At 36.1% G+C, this 27,923-nt stretch overlaps 1 protein-coding gene across 2 annotated transcripts in view; it reads left to right on the forward strand.

Annotated features, from left to right (window-relative positions):
• The window catches only part of MNAT1 (MNAT1 component of CDK activating kinase), a 219,282-nt gene that overhangs the window by 58,540 nt on the left and 132,819 nt on the right, over positions 1-27,923 (forward strand). For both annotated transcript variants that reach the window (XM_028169248.2, XM_007192953.2), the window contains exons 4-6: positions 1,420-1,523; positions 11,370-11,510; positions 16,758-16,883. In XM_028169248.2, the coding sequence (XP_028025049.2) occupies positions 1,420-1,523; positions 11,370-11,510; positions 16,758-16,883 (371 nt within the window). The remainder of the gene's footprint in view (positions 1-1,419; positions 1,524-11,369; positions 11,511-16,757; positions 16,884-27,923) is intronic.

Below are 27,923 nucleotides of genomic sequence, written 5' to 3' on the forward strand. Positions count from 1 at the left end.
TCTACTTTGCGATAAAAAATCTGGAGCAATAGCTAGAGGGCTGTTGTTTCTTATTTTCTCTCATTTCTCCCAGGGTTTTAAAATTGCATGTAATAGAATTGAGAATTGCTTCTTTTTTTTCTACATACTTAAATAAGCCTGGATTTTCAACAATGATTATGATAAATTGATGTTCTGAAATAAGTTGGTCCTTTGAAGAGATGAAAATTAAATTTTGGATCAGATTGGTCTTTTGAGTATGTTTAATGGCCTTACTCAACAAAACAGATAACCCTCTGTTGGGCTTCCAATATTACTTTTCAACTCTTACAGACCTAATGCAAAAATCTAGGAACTATTTGAGATGGTTATTAGTTAAATGAAGGAGTGAGATAGGGAAGGAATCTGTAGAAACATGAAGTAAAGCAGTTATTTAGGGTAGATCAAACCTGTTTATAGGTCAAGCTGGAGGAAGCAGTGGTAAGTAAATGGAGAAGGGATAGAAGGGCTAATAATGGATGCACAAAGATTATGAGGAATCCAAGGGAAGTCTGGATTGAATTATGGAACAGGAGAGACAACGGTGATGATCCTTCTTTAGACGGGCTGATACAAACACTGAAAGGGGTAGGGCAGTGGGGCAGTACTTCAAAATATGAATATATATATATTAAAAGAGTTTTTTTTGGTTCAGAGTATTATAATAACCTTTTTATTTACATATGTAAACTTAGAAGGGAGTAAGGCATTTATAATTGAAATTATTTTGAGTTGGAATTATAAAAAGATCGTTCTAAGTCACTGAAAGTTTATCACCTATCTGAACATATCTCAGTGGCTTCTCTTACTAAATTATTTCAGTCTTAAGTTTTGGTGCCAGATTTTACTTTACCTTCCCTGTTAAGTTTCGAATCATGTATTTCATACTTTTCCAGATCTAGACTATATGGTAAATGATTCAAGCTTGTGTCTAGCCATGTTGAGGATCAGAATAAAACCTGTTCTAGTTTGATAATATTTTTTTACTCCTTTGGATAATTTTTCTGTTTCTGGCGCATAGATTCTTTTCAGTATTGATTCTGACCAGTATAGTGGATCCCAGACTTACTCTTTTTATTTAAAAAATAAAGCAATCTTTTTTATACTTTTAGAGTTAAAATGGGCACTGTAAAAATCAAATCCAATGTGATTATGGCAAGCACGTATCTTAGGTTTTTTGAGGTGATTCAGATCTTTAGATAGCCTGTGTGATAGTCTGACAGTCTCTCCTTATATTTGGTTCAGAAAACATAGTTGCTGAACTAGAGCTAGTTTCTTAAGCTGTAAAGAATGTCAACCTGATGAATTAAGAAATCACTGTGATGAATATTTGGTTTTTATTATCTTCTCAAGATTTATGTTAAAACTGTATTTCATGTCAGTGTTTCTTTTCTGATGCAGTTTTCAACTTGACCAACAATGTGGATTTGGACAACACCAAAAAGAAAATGGAGATATACCAAAAGGAAAACAAAGATGTCATTCAGAAAAATAAGTTAAAGCTGGTTGGTTGCTAAGTATTTTCTTCTTCTTTTGTATTAGAGATGAATGCTTCCACATGATCCTTTAAAAAGCTATCTTTCTCTAAAACTAGTTATATTTACAAAGAATTTAGCTGAAATTAAGGCCAGAAATACTAATATATGTATATAGGCATATAGGTACGAGGCACACATTACTATAGCAAAGACAGTTTTGGTGGCATTGTTAAAATATATCCTATAAAGGAAAAATAATTATAGACATGCAAAGATTTAATTAACTTTTAATTAACACTTTAGGTTTAATTAACAATTTAGCTATCATTTCTTCAGTACAACTTGGCTTTCTAGTTTTGGGGGAAAGCAGAGGTAATTGTTTTTGAGGCACTGTATCAGGAATTTGTAATCATTGGTAAAAATGATATAGATATATTTGGATTACATTGCTTGTATTTTCATCTTGTACTTAGAAGGACTTCCTTTTTATAGTCTTTAAGTGTTTCATTTAGACACTTCTTTCCTGCAATAAAACTCTCAAGGAACTGGCATTCTATTCCGTTCATATCCAGCCTGGCTTCCTTAGAAAGGTGTCTCATTTCTGAAAGCATCAGTGTGCCATAAAAATTACTCTTTGCCCAGTAGCCTTCTCTGGGTACATCAGAAGGTACATGCAGAATAGGTATGCCCAGGTAACTTGTTGCATTAGCTCTGTTTAAATTAATAAGGTTGTTCTTTTCAAGTGAGTGCTTTTTTCACTTATCCTTTTAAACTAGCAAATAATATTGAGCGTTGAAAGAATAATCTAATTTTAGGCTGGTTATATTATTTTAAAGTAGGAATTTCTAATTATCTGAAAACTTTAAAATGATAGGTTATTGAATACAGTTGACCCTTGAACAACACAAGTTTGAACTGTGCGGGTCCACTTAACACCTGGATTATTTTCAATAGTAAATGCTACAGTACCACACGATGCGAGGTTGGTTGACTCCTTGGATGCAGAACTGCAGATACAGAGGGAACCACTGATAAGGAGGGCAGACTATAAATTATACACGGATTTTCAATTGTGCGAAGGGTCAGCGCCCCTAACCCCCTGTGTAGTACAAGGATCAACTTGTATTTTATGTAATACATGTTACAGTGACTGCATTTATTCTTCATATTAACATTTAGCACCTGGATCTATTATAACAAAGGGTTTTGGTCAGTAATTCATTATCATTTATTAATTGGTCATTCTGTGCTGAGCATTTTATCTATTAGTGATGCTTACTATCACTATTTGGTATTGGCATAAATACAGACATAGGACCATTTTTTAAGATGGTGCAAATTAACATATATCAGTAACTGTGGTATCATTGGGTAGAGACAGTTCTCAAGTGGCCCAAGGAGTGTGGACTATATGACTGATGTCTTTTTGCAAACCTGAGGTAGCAACTTGCCTTTAATGTCTTTGTGAAAGTTGAAGTCTTACTGTTCCAAAAATATCAGAATTGTGTCAAAAAGGAAAAAAAAAAGCAATCTCTTGCATGCTTAGGCACATGAAATGACCCATTTCTCACATAGAGAAACTATTACTGAGTTGTCTGCTAACGAGATCTTATTTGTCTCATGGAGCTGGCACCTAGCATCAATTGTGAGCATGGAGAAACTGAATAAAGATGATCTAATCTTGAAATAGAGTCTTAGTGAAGATTAGCTTAATTTTTATCTTCCGTTTTCTGGATTCTCATGAGCAGCAGAGATTGCTGCATAGAATGTCTATCAATTTAGCAAAAAAAAACTTTAGTTCAATAAGCATTTGTTGAACGTCTGCTAAACACATAGTATACAAAGATGAATAAGAGCCCTGGTTCTGTAGGGACCAAGTAATTTCAGTACAATGACATAGGCACATGGAGAGTTCTGTGTGCTTGCTATTATGGGAATACAGACGAGGGATACCTAATCTATTCTAGGAAGATTGGGAAAGGCATTCCAGATGAGATAATGCCTGAATGGAGCTTTGAAGGACAAGTAGAAGTTACCAAGTTGTAGAAGACGGGAAGGGGGCGGGTTGGGAAGCTGCACAAAGACATTCCAGGCAGGAAGAAATCATGAGCAAAGGCAAGATGGCATGGATAATCACAGAGAGCTCTGAGAATTTTAAGTAGTTCTATATTGCCAAGTTCAATAGAGAGTTGAAACGGAAGTAGAAAGAGCCTAGGTAACATAAGGCCTTATGTATTGTGAAAAGTAATTTGGACTTATATTGACCAGTTGTTTGTATGTTTTAGCAGGTGAACCTTTTCTTCAAATGAAGCCTTACTCTGAATACGTTTGTTGAATCAACAGTGGGAGGACGAATAGGCTTGAATTCCCATCTGCTCAGTCTCTTCTGTAGTGTACCTTAGACATCTTATTAGGGAATTCCCAGGATTCCTTAGAGTAATGTTATAGAAACCTAGCTGTTAATGATTGTCATTGAAGGGTATTAAGCAAAGTGATAATAAAGTATTGTCCTTATTAGAATAGATGTATTGCTTTTGTGGAGGTTGAATTTGAGAGGATCAAACCTGGAGTTTAGGAGGCCAATGGGAGGTTATTGCAGTCTTGTAGGTGGGTTCAGAGGTGACTTAAACAAGGAATGAAGAGGTAGGGATGAATTAGAGAAATGTTTTGAGTTTGAAATAGCAAGTCCTAATGATGGCTTAGAAGTGGGAGGTAAAGGTAAGGGAGGTGGATTGGGTAAGGTGGTGCCATTAGGGAGAAAGCAGAGACCTTCTAGTCTTTCAGCCTGCTTCCCTTCTCCCAGTCCAGTACCTTCTTTGTGCCCCCAGTGTTTGATTTTTAATGATAGCTATTTTCCCAGTTATTCAATCAGCTAGCTGGCCAACCAATATTTATTGAGGCTTTCTATTTTCAAAATACTTAAATACAGTGAGAAAATTGAGGCTACCAGTTTCTCATTGACAAAGCCAATAGACTCTTTGTTGGTCTGAATGTCATTTGGTCTGTAGGCAGGGCAGTATTTGATGCAGGCTTCTCCCTTGATGTGAAACTCTTCCCTGACTTCTGTGGGGCCACTCCATTCTCTTCATCCTGCTGCTCTCACCTTCCTCTTTCATCCTTTTAAGAGGCTTCTCTTTCCTTTCTGTTTCTTAAACACTTGGATTCCTCTCAGTGCTTCTCTTTAAGAGTTAATCCTTTACACTGATTACTCTCAAGTGTTTCTGTGGCCCATTGTTTTCCTCCTGAGCTCCAAGAATTATATGTGATACATCCATATATCTGTAATTGGTTAATCGACATTTTTTTCTGGATGCATTAAAGGCATTTGTGATTCAGCATTCCAGAACTGATTATTTTTTTCCTTCCAGTTTTATTGAGCTGTACATAATTGACATATGGCACTATGTAAGTTTAAGGTATACAGCATAATGATTTGACTTATATATCTCATGAAATGATTATCACAATAAGTTTAGTAAACATCCATCATCTCATATAGATACAAAATAAAAGAAAAAAATTTTTTCCTTATGGTGAGAACTCTTAGGATTTAGTCTCTTAAGAACTTTCATATATGCAGCAGTGTCTATTATATTTATCATGTTGTACATTGCATCCCTAGCTAATCTTATAACTGGAAGTTGGTACCTTTTGACTACCTTTATCCAGTTCCTCCTCCCCCTAGCCCCTGCTTCTGGTAATCACAAATCTGATCTCTTTTTCAGTGATTTGTTCGTTCGTTTTTGTAGTATAATTGACCTACAACATTGTTTTAGTTCCTGGTGCACAACATAGTGATTCGATATTTCTATACATTTCAAAATGATCACCATGATAAGTCAAGTTACCATGTTGATTGTATGGTTACCATCATGATACAAAGATACTGCATTCCTGTTGACTGTATTCTCCCACACTGTATATTTCATACCTGTGACTTATTTATTTTGTAACTGGAATTTTGTACCTCTTGATCTTCCTCACCTATTTCTCTAATTCCTCATCCCCCCTCCCCTCTGGCAACCACCTGTTTGTTCTCTGTATCTGTGACTCTGTTTCTGTTTTGTTGTTTTTGTTCACTGGTTTTGTTTTTTAGATTCCAAATGTAAGTGAAATCATACAGTATTTGTCTTTCTCTGTCTGACTTATTTAACTTAGCATACTACCATCTAGGTTAATCCAAATGGCAAGATTTCATTCTTTTTTTATGGCTGAGTAATATTTGATTGTGTGTATATATATATATTTCACATCTTTTTTTAATCCATGCTTCTATTATTGATGGGTACTTAAGGTGCTTCCATTATCTTGGCTATTGTAAATAATGCATAAATGAACATTGGGGTGCATATATCTTTTCAAATTAGTGTTTTTATTTTCTTTGGACAAGTACCCAGATTTGCTGGATTGTATGGTAGTTCTGTTTCTAATTTTTTGAGGAACCTTATTGTTTTCCATAGTGTCTGCACCAATTTACATTCGCACCAAGAGTGCGCTAGGGTCCCCTTTTCTCCACATCCTTGACAGCATTTGTTATTTGTTGTCTTTTTGATTGTAGCCATTCTGACAGGTGTGAGGTGATATCTCATTGTGGTTTTGATTTGCATTTCCCTGATGATTAGTGATGTTGAGCATCTTTTCCTGAGCCTTTTGGCCATCTGTATGTCTTCTCTGGAAAAAAGTCTATTCAGGTTCTTTGCCCACTTTTTAATCAGGTTGTTTGTTTGTTTTTTTTTAAAAGATTTATTTATTTATTATTGTTTTCTTGGGCTGCGTTGTGTCTTTGTTGCTGCGTGGGCTTTCTCTAGTTGCGGCGAGGGGGGGCTACTTCCTTACGGTGCGCGGGCTTCTCATAGCGGTGGCTTCTCTTGTTGTGGAGCACGGGATCTAGGCACGTGGGCTTCAGTAGCTGCAGCACGTGGGCTCAGTAGTAGTGGCTCGCAGGCCCTAGAGCACAGCTCAGTAGTTGTGGTGTACGGGCTTAGTTGCTCTGTGGCATGTGGGATCCTCCTGGACCAGGGATTGAACCTGTGTCCCCTGCATTGGCAGGCGGATTCTTAACCACTGCGACACTGGGGAAGTCCCAGGTTGTTTGTTTTTTGATGTTGAGCTCTATGAATTCTTTGTATATTTTGGATATTAACCCCTTATCAGATTTATCGTTTGCTAAGACTGATGTTAAAGAGCATACTACCAGTGTTTTCTTCTAAGAGTTTTATGGTTTCGGGTCTTACATTTAAGTCTTCAATCCCTTTGGAGTTTATTTTTGTATATGGTGTGAGAAAGTAGTCCAGTTTAATTCTTTTGCATGTAGCTGTCCAGTTTTTGCAAAACCATTTATCGAAGAGGCTGTCTTTTCCTCATTATATATTCTTGCCTCCTTTGTCATAGATTAATTTCCCATATAGTGTGGGTTTATTTCTGAGCTCTCTATTCTGTTCCATTGATCTTTGTTTTTGTACCAGTACCATATTTTTTTGAAGACTGTGGCTTGGTATTATAGTTTGAAATCAGGGAGTGTGATACCTCCAGCTTTGTTCTTCTTTCTCATGATTGTTTTGGCTACTTGGGGTCTTTTGTGTTGCCATACACAAAAAGAATTATTTGTTCTAGTTCTGTGAAAAATGCCATTGGTATTTTGATAGGGATTGCATTCAATCTGTAGATTGCCTTGGGGTAGTATGGCCATTTTAACAATATTAATTCTTCCAACCCATGAGCACAGTGTATCTTTCCATTTGTTTGTCTTGTCTTCAGTTTCTTTTGTCAGTGTCTTACAGTGTTCTCTGTACAGGTCTTTTACCTCCTTAGTTAGATGAATTCCTAGGTATTTTATTCGTTTTGATACAGATGTAAATGAGATTAATTTATCTTTCTGATAGTTTGTTGTTAGTGTATAGAAATGCAACAGATTTCTATATATTAATTTTGTATCCTGCAAGTTTACTGAATTCATTGATGAGTTCTAATAGGTTTTTTGGTGGCATCTTTAGGATTTTCTATATACAGTATCATGCCATCCGTAAACAGTGGCAGCTTTTCTTCTTCCTTTCCAATCTGAATTCCTTTTATTTCTTTTTTTGTCTGATTGCTGTGGCTAGGACTTCCGGTACTATGTTAAATAAAAGTGGCAAGAGTGGGCATCCTTGTCTTGTTCCTGATCTCAGAGGAAATGCTTTCAGCTTTTCACTGTTGAGTATGATATTAGTCGTGGGCTTGTCATATTTGGCCTTTGTTATGTTGAATTATGTTCTCTGTGCCCACTTGTTTAGAGTTTTTATCATAAACCGATGTTGAATTTTATCAAAAGACCTTTTTGCATCTATTGAGATGACCATATGCTTTTTATTTTTCAATTTGTAAATGTGGTGTATCACATTGATTGATTTGTGGATGTTTAACCATCCTTGCACCCCTGGGATAAATTCCACATGATTATGTTATATAATCCTTTTAATGTATTGTTGAATTTGGTTTGCTAATATTTTGTTGAGGATTTTTGCATCTATGTTCATCATAATTGAACTTTTTAATCTTCACTCTCCCACCTATTTCTCCTATTACATTCTTTTTTTCTTTTTTTTTAAACATCTTTATTGAAGTATAATTGCCTTACAATGGTGTGTTAGCTTCTGCTTTATAACAAAGTGAATCAGTTATACATATGTTCCCATTTCTCTTCCCTCTTGCATCTCCCTCCCTCCCACCCTCCCCATCCCACCCCTCTAGGTGGTCACAAAGCACCGAACTGATCTCCCTGTGCTATGCGGCTGCTTCCCACTAGCTATCTATTTTACATTTGGTAGTGTATATATGTCCATGACACTCTCTTACCCTGTCACATCTCACCCCACCCCCTCCCCATATCCTCAAGTCCATTCTCTAGTAGGTCTGTGTCTTTATTCCCGTCTTGCCACTAAGTTCTTCATGGCCTTTTTTTTTTTTTCCCCTTAGATTCTGTATATATGTGTTAGCATACTGTATTTGTTTTTCTCTTTCTGACTTACTTCACTCTGTATGACAGACTCTAACTCCATCCACCTCATTACAAATACCTCCATTTCATTTCTTTTTATGGCTGAGTAATATTCCATTGTATATATGTGCCACATCTTCTTTATCCATTCATCTGTCGATGGACATTTAGGTTGCTTCCATGTCCTGGCTATTGTAAATAGAGCTGCAATGAACATTTTGGTACATGACTCTTTTTGACCTATGGTTTTCTCAGGGTATATGCCCAGTAGTGGGATTGCTGGGTCGTATGGTAGTTCTATTTGTAGTTTTTTAAGGAACCTCCGTACTGTTCTCCATAGTGGCTGTATCAATTTACATTCCCACCAACAGTGCAAGAGTGTTCCCTTTCCTCCACACCCTCTCCAGCATTTATTGTTTACATTCTTTATCTAAGTGTTCTAGCCATATCTGGTCAGTCTTCATATATTGTTGATAGTCTTTCCTTATGACCTTTCAAACCTGGTCCCTCCTCTAATTATATTATTGTTACCTTACTTAGGGTCCTCATTATTTCTTACTGGAGTTATTGAAGTATTCTTCTAACTAGTCTTCCTGTCTTCAGTCTTGAACCCCATTGATATGTATTCTTCACTGCTTCTAGTCATCTTTCTAAACTCTAATGTCTTCCCAGTTGTCTTAGCATGGCATAAATGCATCCCTTAGTATGATATGGTCGACTTTCCATGATCTGCCATCTGCTTGCCTCTCCAGCTTTATCTAGAGCTTTCCCCAACTCCCATACTTCATGACTTGGCCATACCAAGCATTCCAGCTTTATTCATGTCTTTGCGCCTTTGTTTTCTCTGCCTAAATGGCTCTTCCACTCTCCAGTGGGGGTAAATACCTACTGTCTGAAGTCTGCTCAACCTCCATATATTAGTTACCTAGGGCTGTTAAAACAAATTACCAAAAACTGGGTGATTTATAACAACAGGAATTTGTTCTCTTATGAGAACAGGCTTCTGTAGGCTAGAAGTCTGAAATCAAGGTGTCATCAGGGTCATGGTCTCTCTGAAAGCTCTAGGGAAGAATCTTTCTTTGCCTTTTTTAGCACCTTTGGCACCACTCTGATTTCTGCCTCTGTCTTCACATGGCCTTCTCCCCATGTGTCTGTGTCAAAATTTCCAGTATGACCTATCTTAACTTGATTACATCTGCAAAGACCCTATTTCCAAATAAGGTCACATTTATAGGTACCAGGGGTTAAAACTTCAACATATATTTTGGGGGCACACATTCAACCCATAACACTCTATACGAAATCTTTTCTAACTCTACCTGTCCTCCATCATTGCAAGGAGAATTTACCACTCTATCAATTCTGTCCCAACTGTACTCTGTGTATACCTCTCTGTCACTTGTCATACTTATTACGTATATGTCACTGTTTTATCATGAGACTCATCCTTTTCTGCTTATGGACCTATAGTCCAGTAATTCACTTTTCTAGCCCTCATATCTCACCCCCTAACTTTTTACGTTTATTCCTAGTAATCCTTCTAAATCAAGTTTGAATTCTCTTCTCCACTGGGTACCTGAGTTAGAATAGTAACCTCAGTAATAGAGGTTTGTGAAATTACAGGGAGAGATGCTAATAGGACTTAGCAACTGATTTAATTTAAGAGGAATGGGGTTGGGGGAGAGGGAGTAAACAGAGATGACTTTGAGGTTTCAACTTGAGTTGCCTGAGATGTAGGTGTGCGCTTAGCAGAAATCAGGAATACAGGAGGGTGATCAGCTTTGGGAAACCAAATGCTAAACTTAATTTTGGATATACTGAGTTTGAATTATAAGTGAAACATTTTTTTATTTGGGAATCTTGTTTCTTTGGGGAGTTTAATTTGTGAAGTGAAAAAAATCTAATAGAGTGTTTTAATTATTATTTTACATAAAAATGTACTTTTCTCTGAGGTCTCTGTTAATTCATATATTATTTTAGTGATCCCCAAATGTATTATACTCTCTCCCTCTATTCTGTATTTGTCCTGAGGTGCCATAAATTCTCAATGTTTTATTGAATTAAAAAAAAAAGAAGGTATTACATTTTCAATAGCAACAATCAAGGATTTAAAGTAAAGCCATTCAGATTTTACTATATTTCTCATTCAGAAGACTTAAAGAACAAAGGCTAGGTATAATATTGCTTTTAAGTACGAGTTAGAGTTGGAATAAATTTCAGAACCTGGAAGTATTTAATATTTCTGAGGAACTTCATAAAAGGGAAATGAGTAGGCCTGTAGTTCATTCTCTCTACGTATTAGCTCTGGATTTTGAATTTTTCAGTCTACAAAGAGGACCCTTGAAATTTATATGCTTGTGTTAGAAAATAACTTCAGTTTTTCATAACTTACCTTAAATGAATGCTATTTGGAACTCAAGCATCAGAAAGACTTATTTTAACTTGGGAAAAAGAAGCTAACTACTATGTTAACTTTTCATTGTCTTATATATTCTGAAAATTGTTTCTATTAAATAAGCCAGTCTTTTATATGGAGTGTTTCAATCAATAGTTCTATATGGAGATTATCTATTTGTTGTTGGGTTTTTTGTTTTATTTTGTTTTTCTTGTTAAATCTTCTAAAATAAAGACATTATTAAGCAGTTTCTACAATACTGCAGCTGGGCTCAGTGTACTTTGTTTAGGTGTTCATTTAGTGCTAGATGTCATTCTCTTTAATGTAACATGTCTACATGAAATAAAATGAATTCTAGTTCTTTTAAAGTGGAATTGCTGCACTATTAAACAATTAGTGACTAGTGCATTTTATGATTCCAAGAAAGGAGGTACAGAGTATTGTAGGGTTGATTTTGGTTACTAAATTTATTCCATGCCATATATCAATGTTTCTGTTTTAGACTCGGGAACAGGAGGAATTGGAAGAAGCTTTAGAGGTAGAACGACAGGAAAATGAACAAAGAAGACTATTTATACAAAAAGAAGAACAACTGCAGCAGATTCTAAAAAGGAAGAATAAGCAGGCTTTTTTAGATGAACTGGTACGTATTAATGTTAATTGTGATAAAAAATCATTTGTCTTCAGGGTTTATCTTTCCTATTTATTATGCTGGGTAATGGTATTTAAATAGCATTTCTATAGTTTGTGCTGGTTTATTCACCTTCTGTTCCTTTATTTTAAAAAAATGTTTGTCAATATCCATTTTATTTTCAGATAAGAGAGTAATATTATAACTAACATAAGCCAGTTTACTATTAATAGGTTGTTGATGTGTTTCTGAGCTTACTGACTAAAACATATTGTTTTCAGAGCATTTTTCTCCTGATTAATACTGGTTTTCTAATAACTAGCTCATTTTCAAGTGTTTTGGCTTCATGCTGAAGTTTTAGTGACTCTGGTTACTCTGTGAGAACTATATTTCCTATTTTTGCATGAAAAAATACATTTGAAAGAAATGGTAATGTCTTGCAAGTTATTGGTGTTTTCTAGTTATTAGCTCCCCAAGTAGTCAACATTGTTAGATAATAGCAGTAATTATAACCAAGGTTTATGAAGCGTTTCATATATTGGAGAATATTATTTGATGCTTATAAACCATTGTGATATTGATGAAATCACAATTAGAAAATCATCCTTTCCAGTAAAGTCTTTTTACATTCTTCCTTTCCCCTTTCTGGCCCCGTAATTAATTTCCATGTGGTGTTAACACACTCAACTCCTCAGTCTACTAGTTGCTATGCTGTTTGTTATTCTGTGATCAGGTAAAAGTGTATGTGTATATTTTTCTACTGTGCTTTTGCCCTAAAAGCATTTAAGCCATATAACCAGGAATAAAAAGAGAAAGCAAGATAATTTAAATTAGAAGTAGGTGAGAAAGTAAACGAAAAGTAAGGGTAAAGGCCTTAGTGAGGCTCAGACAGAAAATGCTTATCATAAACCCTATCTACTTTGTATGGGTGGAATGTAAATTTGGTTCTAAAAATGAGGACAGGGAGTTCCCTGCTTGTCTAGTGGTTAGTATTCGGCGCTTTCAGTGCCGTGGCCTGGGTTCAGTCCCTGGTTGGGAAATGAGATACTGCAGGCTGCACCGTGTGCCGTTGCACCAAGAAAGGAAAAAAAATGAGGACAGCAGTGTATAAAATAGAATATGTTTTTTTTTCCTTAGTAACTTCCATTAATTTTTCTCTTTAATATTTATTTATTTTTATATTTGGTTGCACCGGGTCTTAGTTGCAGCAGGTGGGCTCCTTAGTTGTGTCCCCAGGGCTCCTTAGTTGTGGCATGAGAACTCTTAGTTGTGGCATGCATGTGGGATCTAGTACCATGACCTGGGCCCCCTGCATTGGGAGCATGGAGTCTTATCCCCTGTGCCACCAGGGAAATCCCTAACTTCCATTAATTTTTGTTGAAACTATTAAGTGACAGTTGTGGCTTTAACAGTTGAAATGATGCATGTCATGTTTTACGTTTTTTTTGTAGACATGTAGCTTGTGAGAAATTAAAAACTTTAAAGAATGAATTAGTAAAGATTCATGTTACAATTATTTTTTGGAAAGGTTTCTCTCATCATTTTATGCAGTTTTCTTTGGTAATGCTTTCCACTATACAGTTAATTGAGTTAATTCCAAATACAGAACTTAGATATAAGACGAAAATACACTTTAACTTTTAAAAAATGTTCCATTTAGTATAAAGCGTTTTTAGTTTTGATTTTGAGATTAGCTGGTTTTGCATAGCAATTATTTTTGCATATTCTTTTTGTCTTTAGTCTTTTAGCATGAAGTTCTGCTGCCTCATTGAGGTGTTCTTGGCAATTGAGCTGCAACTGCCAATGTTGTACATTGTGTATAATCTGGAGTTAATATTGGCTTTTGTTAAGAACTGCTCCCCCTTCCTGTTTTCTTCACCTGCAAGTCATTACTGTGCATACTTTCTTTACTGTTTAGATCATGTAACATGGTGGTTAAATAATCCTTAACAATTTACTGTATTCATTAGAACAATTAATTACAACAGATTGGTTTAAATACCAATTCAATTTGAATTTCTCATTTTCATATTTAAATTTATTTTTAAAGATTGTTACTTTAATTTTTTAATATTTATTAAAAAATTTTTGTTTAATGCTAACATATATTTCATCCTTATTGACTAACTGAAAGAATTCATTAACTTTCTTTTTATCCTCCTGAATCCTTATTAAGTAAAAGAATACATTGTATTTTTTTCTATGTATGTTCATGTGTTAGATTTTATTAAGAAAGATTGAATTGGCATCTGTAAATATATCTAGAAGCTTAAATCTTAGAATGATTCTCTGGATCTAATTTAGGCAACTAGTATAAGCACAACTTATTAGAATTTTTTTTCTGCTGTTTCTGGTCCTGTGCTACAAGTTACTTTTTAACCTTTTATAAAAGCATTGGCATTACGCTATACTGTATGATGTGACAGGATTTTAATGTTATGGTCTTAATGTTTATGGCTTAGCATTTACTATAATGTTGCCTAAAATGTCCATTTATTTAATCCTAACTGTAAATTCAGGGTTTTTTTTTTTTAAAGTTTGGAAAAAGATTTTTATACAGGTCCTGACTTATTAAATCTTTTTATATTCTTGTTTGAAAATTCTCTTCAGCTATGTCTTAAATTTTGTTAAGGGCTAATATTGTCAAACGCAGTAGCTGATTTTTATTAGAATATTTTTTGCCAGATGGCTTGCTTTACGTCAGTTAAAATAATCTTTAAAAAATGGTCATTATAAAGCTTTTAATGAGTATTACAGGTAGTCTTAATTAAAATTTCTTTAAATATTGAGCAGTGTACCTTCAGGCAATCAGCGTAGCTTAGGGAACCTTTCAGGGTAAAAATGGAAAGCTAAGAAGAATGAAATAACTTGAAAGACTGAATCTGCATTTTTTGTGTTTCTGAGATCATGTATGTTTCCCATAGTTTATTTTACTCTGTAGATTTTTTTGTTGTTGTTAGAACTCCTGCTTATTTCTAGTTTAACTTTTTTTTTTAAATTTATTTTTGGCTTCGTTGGGTCTTTGTTGCTGTGCGCGGGCTTTCTAGTTGCAGAGAGCGAGGGCCACTCCTTGCTGCGGTGCGCGGGCTTCTCACTGTGGTGGCCTCTCTTGTTGCGGACCACAACTTCAGTAGTTGTGGCACGCGGGCCCAGCAGCTGCGTCTGGCGGGCTCCAGAGCACAGGCTTAGCAGTTGTGGTGCACGGGCCCAGCTGCTCCGTGGCATGTGGGATCCTCCCGACCAGGGCCTGTACCTGCGTCCCCTGCATTGGCAGGCAGACTCTTAACCACTGCGCCACCAAGGGAGTCCCTCTAATTTAACATTTACAAAGATTTTCAGGCTCCAAAGTTTTGATTGCTGAAGTGGAGTACAGCAGATTTAAAGTAAATTGTATTGCCTTAGTATCAAAATTAGTTTTAGCTTTCTAGAATGTTTATTTTTATTAAATTTCAACTGTTTTATCAAGACATTTTAATATTCTGGTTCTTTTATGTGAAGGTGAAACCAGGATTAAAACAGGCAAAGTATTGATTAGCAACTTTTTTGAAGTGCACACATTGTCTTACTTTTACATGAGAACTTTTACTTTTTAGGGTAAGTAGCAGGTATGGAATTTGAATTCACTTAGAGTATTAATTAGAAAGCAATGATTTAGCATTTTAGCCAAGGAAATTTATTTTTCTTCTGTTAGTTTTTAACATATGAAAAGGTAGTTAGAGATTTTAAAACATATTTTGGGCCACCGCCCATTTAAAATGTTGTTTAATTTTATATTTTATTATAAAATTCCTAATGGAAATAGGAATAGCTGCAGGAATTCACAGCAATACTATTAATGCATTACTAATGCTTTGTTGTAGAATATGAAAGGTAGTCAAGTATATTCTCATAGTGTATTTTATTCATCCTCCTTCATTATTGCTAAAGCCATGTCTTAAGAATTTTGACCCTTAATAAAGTTCTATTTTATAAATAAAATTTGTGTTTTTCCATTTACTTTTAAAATTTGTAATCTTTGTAACATTTGCTCTTGCATAGCACTTTTGTTACAAAGTTTTGAGATACAAATTTATTCTAGGACTATGCTGTGGAAATAAATGTCTTGTTATTTGAATTTCTTCTGTACTATAACTTTTAAACAAGTCCTTTAAATATATTAATTAGCCATATTTGTGCCCCCAAATATTAAGTTGTTGGTTTTGGAAAGAAAATTAGATTCTGCTATATCTTTACTTTTATGCTATGAAATGTGTAACAATATAGTTTTTTCAGGATTAAATTCTGGGTAGTTACTATTTTAAAACTCTGTAGGCCATTTGAAGACTGTTTTCGTAGGTCACCTTGGTATAGGAGATTGAAATGTGTTTGTACCTTCATTTTTGTTTACAGATATAGAAAGTAGTATGTGTCTTTGCATATGTTTGTGTGTGATCTCCTTCCTTCCTGGTTTCCTTTTGCATGTGTTTCTGTGTTCTTATTTAACTGACAGCTCAGAAAGGAAAATGTCTGGATACATTTAGTTTAGATCTTAGCTCTGCATCACTTTAAACATGTGAGAAGACTTCATGTTAAACAGAGTAAATGACAGTGTACGTATAAGAATTAATAATTTGTTTGTGTTATTAATATGTGTGTGTACAGATTTGTGTAAATAGTGGCCCTGATTTAGTATCAATATAAGATATTAAAAGTGTTTACTGTTATTTTGTTAATTAAAAAATTTATAAAGATAAATTATTTATAAAAATAAGTCAATAAAGGAGAAAATGTTGATAAATGTCTTTTGATTGTACTTAACAATCATTCCATTGTGCAAAACAGAACAAGGATCATTTCCAAACGGCCTCAGGTGAAATCTAATGGGAAACAATTTCAGACTGGTCTGAATTCACTGGTAAAAAAGAAATGTGTCTTAGATAAACATCTGATCTAAGTTATAGTACTTTGTACTACTCTTTTTGTGATTAGCTTCTAATTTTTTTATTTTAATAAATATGGTTGGTTTTGCTAGATGAAATAAGACCCTATTATATTGTCTTTAATGTGGATTTTATAAAAATCCTTTTTTGTAGGTTATTTTGATTTATGAGTCTAAAGCAGCCTTTTCTTATTATGGAATGTTGAAGTTTTTTGTAAAGTGTTCTCCATAAAGTGAATACCTAGGTTGACATCAAATGTTTATGGAAAGGCATAATTTAAAATAAAAGACTCATTGCTTTTATTTTTAACTTTCACATTGCACTTTAACTTTTCTTGCAGGAGAGTTCTGATCTCCCCGTTGCTCTACTTTTGGCTCAGCATAAAGATAGATCTACCCAACTGGAAATGCAGCTAGAGAAACCTAAACCTATAAAACCAGTGACATTTTCCACAGGCATCAAAATGGTAAGCTGTATTTTAATCACTTGTTTGGAAGATATATTTCAAGGATTATAGTTTATAATTTTATATTGATTTTTACAGATAAACTGGGAGGTTCAGATATTTAAGAACAGTGTCTGATCTAGGCTACATGTCTAGAAATATAAATATGTGCATTGTAAGAGGAAAGTGAAAAATAATAAATAAATAATTTACAAAGTATGCAACACAGTTTTGTTCTATATGATATTGAGTTTGTATGTGTTTTATTATTCTACATCAGTTTTTAAGCTTGTGGTGTAGAAAAACATTTCTTAAAAGAAAATGCAAACTTCCAGTTTCTGGTATGGCATGTAAGAAACTTGGAAGTTGCCACTCCATCCTGACAACAAGTAAAAACCTGAACACACTGAAAAATCAACAACTTTTTTAGTAAAGAGAGGTCACAAAGCAAACCACTGCCCTTAAAATTGGAGAGACCAGCAGAGACTACAGTGAATCACAGTTCACAAGAGCAGCAACTTTGTTGGAAGCCAGTGCTGGTGTAGGGAAACCGGAATTGGTTGACAAATTGCTGGAGGCTCAGTGTGGGCAACTCTGAGAGTTAAAAACTCCAGGGGAAACCAGTTATCAGAGCCCCACACTTTTGTGAGTCTTACCTGTTGTGTCTCTACCAGATTCTCTCAGTGAATATCAGAAAAATCCCCTTATGCTTTTTTTTTTAATTTTTATTTATTTATTTATTTATTTATGGATGTGTTGGGTCTTCGTTTCTGTGTGAGGGCTTTCTCTAGTTGTGGCAAGCGGGGGCCACTCTTCATCGCGGTGCGTGGGCCTCTCACTGTCGCGGCCTCTCTTGTTGCGGAGCACAGGCTCCAGACACGCAGGCTCAGTAATTGTGGCTCGCGGGTCCAGTTGCTCTGCGGCATGTGGAATCTTCCCAGACCAGGGCTTGAACCCGTGTCCCCTGCATTGGCAGGCAGATTCTCAACCACTGTGCCACCAGGGAAGCCCACGCCCCTTATGCTTTTGATAGAGGAAGGGGAAAAGGAACCATTTTGAAATATGCCAGAGCATTCTGTTCCTCCTAACAAGGCTTGCCCTTAGGATAAACTATTTCACCAGAGCCTAACCTGCTGGAGTTTTATCAGAGGCTAACTGATGTGGGTGAAAGGAAATATCCAACTATAGCTGCTCAAGTCTTCCATGTTGGAGAAGGGAAATACACAACTTCAGCTCACTCTAGCCATCCTGCTCCACCTGAGGGGAGGGAGATGGACTGAGAAGTGTGTGTGTGAAGTTCACAGTCCAGAAGCACAGGCTTTCTAAAAGACTGAGATCTTATCATAAGACTATAAATTGTTCAGCCATCCCCCACACCTTACCACCATATTACTAAAGACCTGTTTACAGCAGTTCATTTTAAAAAGTGTATCATGCCTGGCTGTCAAAAAAAAATTATAAGATATACTAAAAGGCAGAAAACACAATTGGAAGAGATAGAGCAAGCATGAGAATCAGGATTAGATATGGCAGGCGTGTTGGAATTATCATACTTGGAATTTAAAACAACTGTGATTAATATGCTAAGAGTGCTAATGGATAAAGTAGACAACATGCAAGAACAGATGGGCAATGTAAGTGGAGAGATGGAAGTTCCAAGAAAGAAACAAAAAGAAATGCTAAAGAAAAAAAACCACTGTAACAGAAGTGAAGAGTGCTTTTGATGGCCTTATTAGTAGATTGGACATGCATGAGGAAAGAGTCTTGAGCAAGAGGATGTATCAGTAGCATTCTTGGAAACTGAAAACCAAAGAGAAAAAGCCCGGAATAAAAAAACCAGACCAGAAGAACAGAATATCCAAGGACTGTGGGGTGACTACAAAAGGTATAGCATAAGCATAATGGCAATACCAGAGGAGAAGAAAGAAAGGAACAGAAGAAGTATTTGAAACAATAACAACTGAGAATTTCCCAAAATCAACATCAGACACCAAACCAAAGGTCCAGGGAGCTCAGAGAACACCAAGTAGGATAAATGCCAAAAAAATCCTTACACCTAGGCATATTATTTTCAAATTACAGAAAACTGAAGATAAAAAAATCCTGAGGAAGCCAGAGGGGGAAAAATCCCTCACTTATAGAGGAGCAAAGATAAGAATTATTATCTGGCTTCTCCCTAGAAACCATGCAAGCGAGAAGAGAGTGGAGTGAAATATTTAAGGTGTTGAGAGAAAAAACCCACCAACCTAGAATAATGTACTGTGCAAAATTATCCTTTAAAAGTAAAGGAGAAATAAAAATTATCAGACAAAAACTGAGGGCATTTTTTGCCAGTAGACAATTTTTGCAAGAAATGTTAAAAGAAGTGCTTTAGAGACAAAGAAAATGATACAGGTCAGAAACTCAGATATCTAAGGAAAAGCATTGGAGAAGAAATGAATGAAGATAAAATAAAAACTTTTATTTTTCTTGTTCTCAATTGATCTAAGAGATAACAGTTTAAAATAATAGTGACACTGTATTTGACTGTGTTTGCTTATGTGTATGTATGTATGTATACTTCACACACATATCCTTATATAAGTGAAATGAATGATAGTGATGATACAAGGGATGGGAAGAAGCAATTAGAATTATTTTGTTATTATAAGGTACTCACACTACCCATGTTTCTACTACTCGGCTGTTATTTTTGAGGTTTAAAATTGCCTACTTTGTCATATGTGTGCTAGCTATTAGATTATAAACATCTTGAGGGCAGAAGTTGCGTATTTTAACTTTGTTTTGTATGATTGTGGGTATGTGGGTACCTGAATAATAGAAAATATTTATGATTTATTTTAAACTTACAAATGTAGGAAGTATGAACACATCTTTAAATAATGCAAAAGAAAACACTATTCATTAAGGAATTATCAGTGCTTTTGAACTAAGAGGCAGTATGGTGTACAGGAAAGAAAATGGGCTTGGAAAGACCCAGATACAATGGGACTAAACCCCAGCTTCACCACTCACTAGATGTGTATCCGTGGTAAAATGTTACTTTACTCTTTTTGAATTTGTTTTTTCATTGGTAAAGTTGCGATGATTTAGCTCTACATGATTATTCGGAGGATTAAAATATGTATATAAAATGCTAAACCAAGTGCAAATGTAATTTTATAAGTAATGCTTTTTGTTGTTATTATAGTTAAATATCTAAGTGAATTACATTACAATCTCTTTATGTTGTATAGTTAGGTAATACATATTCCAGAATGTCATGTAAATGGAATCATACAGTGTGTAGCCTTTTAAGTCTAGCTTTGTTAAGTTAGCAACATGCATTTGAGATCATCCATGTTGCTGCATGTATCAATAGTTGTTCCTTTTGTTAAGTAATAATACCATTGTACGGATATACCAGTTTCTTTATCCATTTATCAGTTGAAGGACATGTGAGTTGTTTCCTTTTTTTTTTTTTTTTTTCCTTTTTTTATGTTATGAATAAGGCTGCTATAAACATTTGCTTACAATTGTGTGTGTACGTACGTTTTCCTTTCTCTTGGGTAAATACTACTAAGAATGAGATTGGTGATTTATATACGGTAGGGGTATGTTTAGCTTCGTAAAAAATTTTCAAACTGTTTTTCAAAGTACCTGTACCAGTTTGCATTCCTACCGACATTGATGAGTATTCCAGTTGGTCTGCATCCTCAGTATTAAGAATTTTAGTATTTTAGGCATTCTAAACAGATGTGTAGTGGTTATCTCATTATGGTTTTAATTTACATTTCCCTGATGACTAATGATGTTGAGCATCTTTTTGTGTGCTTATTTGCCATCAGTATTTCATTTGACTTTAGTATTTAACTTAATATATTAGATATCTTTCCAGATAGTGTTGTGACTTGTTATTTATTTTCTTTCTTCTTCCTTTCCTCTCTTTTTTATAACCTTTTGTTTGGCGAAATGTATTGCATATACACAAAGGTGCACAGAACCAAACCATATAGCTTAGTGAATTATCACAAAGTGAACATCTGTGTAACCATCACACAGATAAAGGAAAAAAGTATTCTCAGTGCTCTAGAAGTCCTCATCATGACTTCTCACATCTGGCTAGCACCCCATTCCTTTTCCCAGAAACAGTCACTCTTCTGTCTTTTATGGCATTCCCTTTCTTGCTCTTTTAAGTAGCTTTAACATCTAAGCATGTATGCCTTAACCTGATTAATGTTTTGCTTGTCCAACTTATATTTGTGAGATTCATCTATGTTTTTCTATATAGCTGTAGGCTTTTTTCATTTTCATTGCTGGATAATGTTCCATTAGAGGAATATACTACTATTTATCCATTCTACTGTTGATAGATGTTTGGATTTTTTTGAGTTTTGGTATTATACATTATACTAACATTTTAATATATGTTTCCTGGTCACATGCACAGACACTTTTTCGTGAGTGTTTACCTAAGAGTAGAGTTACTAGGTCATAGCGATTATGTATGTTCATTTTAGGAGATACTGCCAAAACATTTTTCAAATTGGTTTTTTTTTTTTTTTTAAAGATTTATTTATTGATTAGCTGATTGATTGCTATGTTGGGTCTTCGTTTCTGTGCTAGGGCTTTCTCCAGTTGCGGCAAGTGGGGGCCACTCTTCATCGTGGTGCGCGGGCCTCTCACTATCGCGGCCTCTCTTGTTGCGGAGCACAGGCTCCAGACGTGCAGGCTCAGTAATTGTGGCTCACGGGCCTAGTTGCTCCGCGGCATGTGGGATCTTCCCAGACCAGGGCTCGAACCCGTGTCCCCTGCATTAGCAGGCAGATTCTCAACCACTGCGCCACCAAGGAAGCCCCTCAAATTGGTTTTTACCAATTGTACTTCTACCAACACTTGTGCTTTTCTGTCTTTTCCACTTTAACCATTCTGATGGGTATTTAGTACTGTTTTGTGATTTTAATCTGCACCTTATTTCACTGATCACTAATGAGATTGAGCATTGGCTGTCCTATTTTGTGAAATACCTGTTCAAGACTCTTGCTCATATGTAGAAGTTCTTTATATGTTGTGGATCTAAGCCTTTTATTAGTCATATGTATAGTAAATAACTTTTGTCACTTTATGTCTTGTTTTTTTCACTCTCTTAAGGGTGTCTTTTGAACTCTTTATTGTTTAACTTTCTTTTATCCACCTGGAATTTTTTGTTTTCTTTTTTTGTGTGTGGTGGGAGGGAGGTGATCCAATTACTTTAATGCATGTTGAGATTCATATAACTTAAGTGTGTGATAGAATACTTATTGTTTGTTATTTTAGCAAAATTCAGCATTTGGTTCAAGGGCAAGGTGAAAATTTAGACACAGTTTTTATGTGGAATTACTGAATTTATTCCATATTCCTGAATGTGGAGACTGATACATAATGTAGATGAAAATCTAAATGTTTATGAAGTTAAGAGTCTCTATACTGTTTGGAAAAATCATCCCTAAAATGCAGGATGAAAAGTAACATTTATTGAACACCTATATCCCAGGGTTTGATTACATTGAACAGATGTTGGCAAGGATGCCAACACTGCTTAAGACTTTGTGACCTGTGATAGTTTCTTTTAATAAAAGGTGTCGTTTTTTGTTTTTATATCTCCATGAAATAGATGGTATTCCTATTTTTGCAGATCTGAAAACTGAGTCTCAGAGAGGATAGATTACATGTAAAAGATGGCACCGAAACTCACTCTCTTTCTATTATACCTTATTTAGTTAATGAGAATACTCAAAAACAAAACATAAATTCTATGTTACATGTCTTTCTAATCTGAGGGTAGCTAGGATTTCAACTATTGCTTCTAATAGTGGACTGATTGTATAGAGGGTAATCCAAGGGACAGGAGCCACTGCAATGACCTTTTCTTTTCCTGATCTGCTGTACTTAAAGAAAAGTCAGACACAACAAATGAAGTTAGATATGCTGAACTTGGAGAGCGTCCAAGGGAGGCATATAAATTTAATTAAGCTTTTTGGAAATAGATCCTTTGCTGTGTGACTGAGAAGACAGGATTTATTTATTTAGTAAACCTAGAGAAATATGAAGGGTTAAAAATTGGCGTAAAATAATTAGTATGAAATGAGGATTTAATTATTATGTATTGAGATATGTAGAGTTGAGACAGTGAATATATTTTGGTTAGGAATATTCACAGATTGGCTGAATATTTTGAATTATATTTCCTAGGAATTAAACTCTCAGTGAGTGGGGAAGTGCTAGGGGTACAGTACATATTAGAAGAATTATTTATATATAATTTGTGACTTGACTATCTAAGAGAGTTCCACTTAATCACCGTTTTATGTATGAATAGGTGAAACTTTATTTTGTATATATTTTGTCTTCTCTGGGGTAATAGCGTTTTGCACTCCTAAAGTAGGGATTGCAGCTTGGTTTCTCAGTCATTTGTTAGTTATTTTAATCTAATTGGTTCAGATTCCAACAATATAATTTTAGGACTTCTGTTTCTTTTTATCTTATAAATAATTCTAATTAAATTTTCCCCTAAAGAATAGATGTCGTTACCATTATTACATCATTCCTAGTTGAACCAGTGAACAGACCTCAAAGTAGCAGTTTTTTGTCCCCATTTGTTACTAGCTTGTATCATTAAATATCCATACATCGTATCTACAGATTTAAGTACTAAGTCTTAGTCTTTTGGAAGTACAGAAAGACACCTTGATCATGTTGTAAAATTAGAAACCAGAATCTAAGGCTGGGAATCTGGTGCTTCTTCAGTTGTGATGGTGTTCTATACTTCACTACGCTTTGGCATGCAAACTGGAAACAAACTGAGTCACAAAGATAAGCTAAGAATTGTTTTTAAGTATAGCTTTTGGTCCTTTGTTGTTGATTGCTGGAGAGCAGTAAAGGGGAGCCTGTCATTCGTTGCCAAAGGCAAAAGCTGTTTGAGTATTTTACCCTTGATGTTTAAAAAAATTTTTTTATATTATCTATGGGTAAGCCAGAAGGGAGCTCATCTGTGACATAAATTGGCTTTTCTGATTGCAACAAATAGGATTTAGCTGTTTTCATCAAACATTGCTTATTATTCTGAACTCATTTGAAGATTAAACTCTTTGTTAACATTTGTTTATAGAAAATTGATATCCAATTGTATCTGAAATAAGAAAGTAAAAACTGTACTGAACAATTAAATCTATTCTTAATATATAATGTTGCGCTTTGGTAGCAAATCAAATTGTAGAAACCAAAGAAGTAATGTGGGGGAGGACCTTCAAGATGGCAGAGGAGTGAGACGTGGAGATCACCTTCCTCCCCACAAATTCATCAGAAATACATCTACATGTGGAACAACTCCTACAGAACACCTGCTGAGCGCTGGCAGAAGACCTCAGACTTCCCAAAAGGCAAGAAACTACCTATGTACCTGGGTAGGGCAAAAGACAAAAGAAAAAACAGAGACAAAAGAATAGGGATAGGACCTGTACCTCTGGGAGGGAGCTGTGAAGGAGGAAAAGTTTCCACACACTAGGAAGCCCCTTCACTGGCAGAGATAGGGGGGTGAGTGGGGGGGGAAGCTTCGGAGCCGCGGAGGAGAGCGCAGCAACAGGGGTGCGGAGGGCAAAGCGGAGAGATTCCTGCACAGAGGATCGGTGCTGACCAGCACTCACCAGCCTGAGGGGCTTGTCTGCTCATCCGCCAGGGCAGGTGGGGTCTGGGAGCTGAGGCTCGGGCTTCGGAGGTCAGATCCCAGGGAGAGGACTGGGGTTGGCTATGTGAACACAGCTGGAAGGGGGCTAGTGCACCACAGCTAGCTGGGAGGGAGTCTGGGGAAAAAGTGAGAAGGAGTCTGGAAAAAGTCTGGAACTGCCTAAGAGACAAGCGACCATTGTTTCAGGTTGTGCGAGGAGAGGGGATTCAGAGCACTGCCTAAACAAGCTCCAGAGATGAGCTCGAGCTGCCGCTATCAGCGTGGACACCAAGACTGGCATGAAATGCTAAGGCTGCTGCTGCAGCCACCAAGAAGCCTGTGTGCAAGCATGGGTCACTGTCCACACCTCCCCTCCCGGGAGCCTGTGCACCCCACCACTGCCAGGGTCCCGTGATCCAGGGACAACTTCCCCGGGAGAACACACAGCACTCCTCAGGCTGGTGCAACGTCACGTTGGCCTCTGCCGTTGCAGGTTCGCCTGGCATTCCATACCCCTTCCTCCCACCCAGCCTGAGTGAACCAGAGCCCCCTAAAGAGCTGCTACTTTAACCCCATCCTGTCTGGGCGGGAACAGTTGCCCTCAGGGGACCTACATGCAGAGGTGGGACCAAATCCAAAGCTGAACCCCAGGAGCTGTGCGAACAAAGAAGAGAAAGGGAAATCTCTCCCAGCAGCCTCAGGAGCAGCGGATTAAGTCTCCACAATCAACGTGATGTAACCTGCATCTGAAGAATACCTGAATAGACAACGAATCATCCCAAAATTGAGGCGGTGGACTTTGGGAGCAACTGTAGACTTGGGGTTTGCTTTCTGCATCTAATTTGTTTCTGGTTTTATGTTTATCTTAGTTTAGTATTTAGAGCTTATTATCATTGGTAGATTTGTTTATTGATTTGGTGGCTCTGCCTTTTTTTAAATATGTGTGTATATATATATATATATATATATATATATATATATATACATACATATTTTTTTCCTTTTTCTCTTTTTTATGTGTATGTGTATGCTTCTTTGTGTGATTTTGTCTGTATAGCTTTGCTTTTACCATTTATCCTAGGGTTCTGTCTGTCCATTTTTTTTTTTTTTTTTTTTAGTATTTAGTGCTTGTTATCATTGGTGGATTTGTTTCTTGGTTTGGTTGCTCTCTTCTTTCTTTCTCTTTTCTTATTTTTTATTTTTAATAATTAAAATTTTTTTTAAAATAACTTTATTTTAATTTAATTTTCTTTCTTTCCTTTTTGTTTTTTTCCTCCCTTTTCTTCTGAGCTGTGTGGCTGACAGGGTCTTAGTGCTCTGGCCAGGTGTCAGGCCTGAGCCTCTAAAGTGGGAGAGCTGAGTTCAGGATATTGGTCCACCAGACACCTCCTGGCCCCACCTAATATCAAACAGTGAAAGCTCTACCAGAGATCTCCATCTCAACGCTAAGACCCAGCTCCACTCTGTGACCAGCAAGCTATAGTGCTGGACACCCTATGCCAAACAACTAGCAAGACAGGAACACAACCCCACCCATTAGCAGAGAGGGTGCCTAAAATCATAATAAGTTCACAGACACCCCAAAACACACCACTGGACGTGGTCCTGCCCACCAGAAAGACAAGATCCAGCCTCATCCACCAGAACACAGGCACCAGTCCTCTCCACCAGGAAGCCTAAACAACCCACTGAATGAACCTTACCAATAGGGAACAGACACCAAAAACAACGGGAACCACGAACCTGCTGCCTGCAAAAAGGAGACCCCAAACTCAGTAAGTTAAGCAAAATGAGAAGACAGAGAAATACAGAGTAGATGAAGGAGCAAGGTAAAAACCCACCAGACCAAACAAATGAAGAGGAAATAGGCAGTCTACCTGAAAAAGAATTCAGAGTAATGATAGTAAAGATGATCCAAAAATCTTGGAAATAGAATGGAGAAAATACAAGAAACGTTTAGCAAGGACCTAAAGAACTAAAGAGCAAACACACAATGATGAACAGCACAATAAATGAAATTAAAAATTCTCTGGAAGGAATCAATAGCAGAATAACGGAGGCAGATAAACAGATAAGTGACCTGGAAGATAAAATAGTGGAAAAAACTACCGCAGAGCAGAAAAAAGAATAAAGAATGAAAAGAATTGAGGACAATCTCAGAGACCTCTGGGACAACATTAAATGCACCAACATTCAAATTATAGGGCTCCCAGAAGAAGAAGAGAAAAAAAAAGGGACTGAGAAAATATTTGAAGAGATTATAGTTGAAAAGTTCCCTAACATGGGTAAGGAAGTAGTCAATCAAGTCCAGGAAGCACAGAGAGTCCCATACAGGATAAATCCAAGGAGAGACACGCCAAGACACATATTAATCAAAGTATCAAAAATTAAATACAAAGAAAAAATATTAGAAGCAGCAAGGGAAAAGCAACAATTAACATACAAGGGAATCCCCATAAGGTTAACAGCTGATCTTTCAGCAGAATCTCTGCAAACCAGAAGGGAGTGACAAGACATATTTAAAGTGATGAAAGGGAAAAACCTACAACCAAGATTACTGTACCCAGCAAGGATGTCATTCAGATTCAACGGAAAAATTAAAACCTTTACAGACAAGCAAAAGCTAAGAAAATTCAGCACCCCCAAACCAGCTTTACAACAATGCTAAAGGAACTTCTCTAGGCAGGAAACACAGAGAAGGAAAACACTTACAATAACAAACCCAAAACGATTAAGAAAATGATCATAATAACATACATATCGATAATTACCTTAAATGCAAATGGATTAAATGTTCCAACCAAAAGACATAGACTGGCTGCATGGATACAAAAACAAGACCCATATATAGGTTGTCTACAAGAGATCCACTTCAGACCTAGGGACACATACAGACTGAAAGTGAGGGGATGGAAAAAGAGATTCCATGCAAATGGAAATCAAAAGAAAGCTGGAGTAGCAATTCTCATATCAGACAAAATAGACTTTAAAATAAAGACTATTAGACGAGACAAAGAAGGACACTACATAATGATCAAGGGATCAATCCAAGAAGAAGATATAACAATTGTAAATATTTATGCACCCAACATAGGAGCACCTCAATAGATAAGGTAAATGCTAACTGCCATAAAAGGGGAAATTGACAGTAACACAGTCATAGTAGGCGACTTTAACACCCCACTTTCACCAATGGACAGATCATCCAAAATGAAAATAAATAAGGAAACACAAGCTTTAAATGATACATTAGACAAGATGGACTTAATTGATATTTATAGGACATTCCATCCAAAAACAGCAGATTACATTTTCTTAAGTGCTTATGGAACATTCTCCAGGATAGATGATATCTTGGGTCACAAATGAAGCCTTGGTAA

Source organism: Balaenoptera acutorostrata, chromosome 3 (assembly GCF_949987535.1).
Source record: "Balaenoptera acutorostrata chromosome 3, mBalAcu1.1, whole genome shotgun sequence".
Taxonomy (NCBI): Eukaryota; Metazoa; Chordata; class Mammalia; order Artiodactyla; family Balaenopteridae; genus Balaenoptera; species Balaenoptera acutorostrata.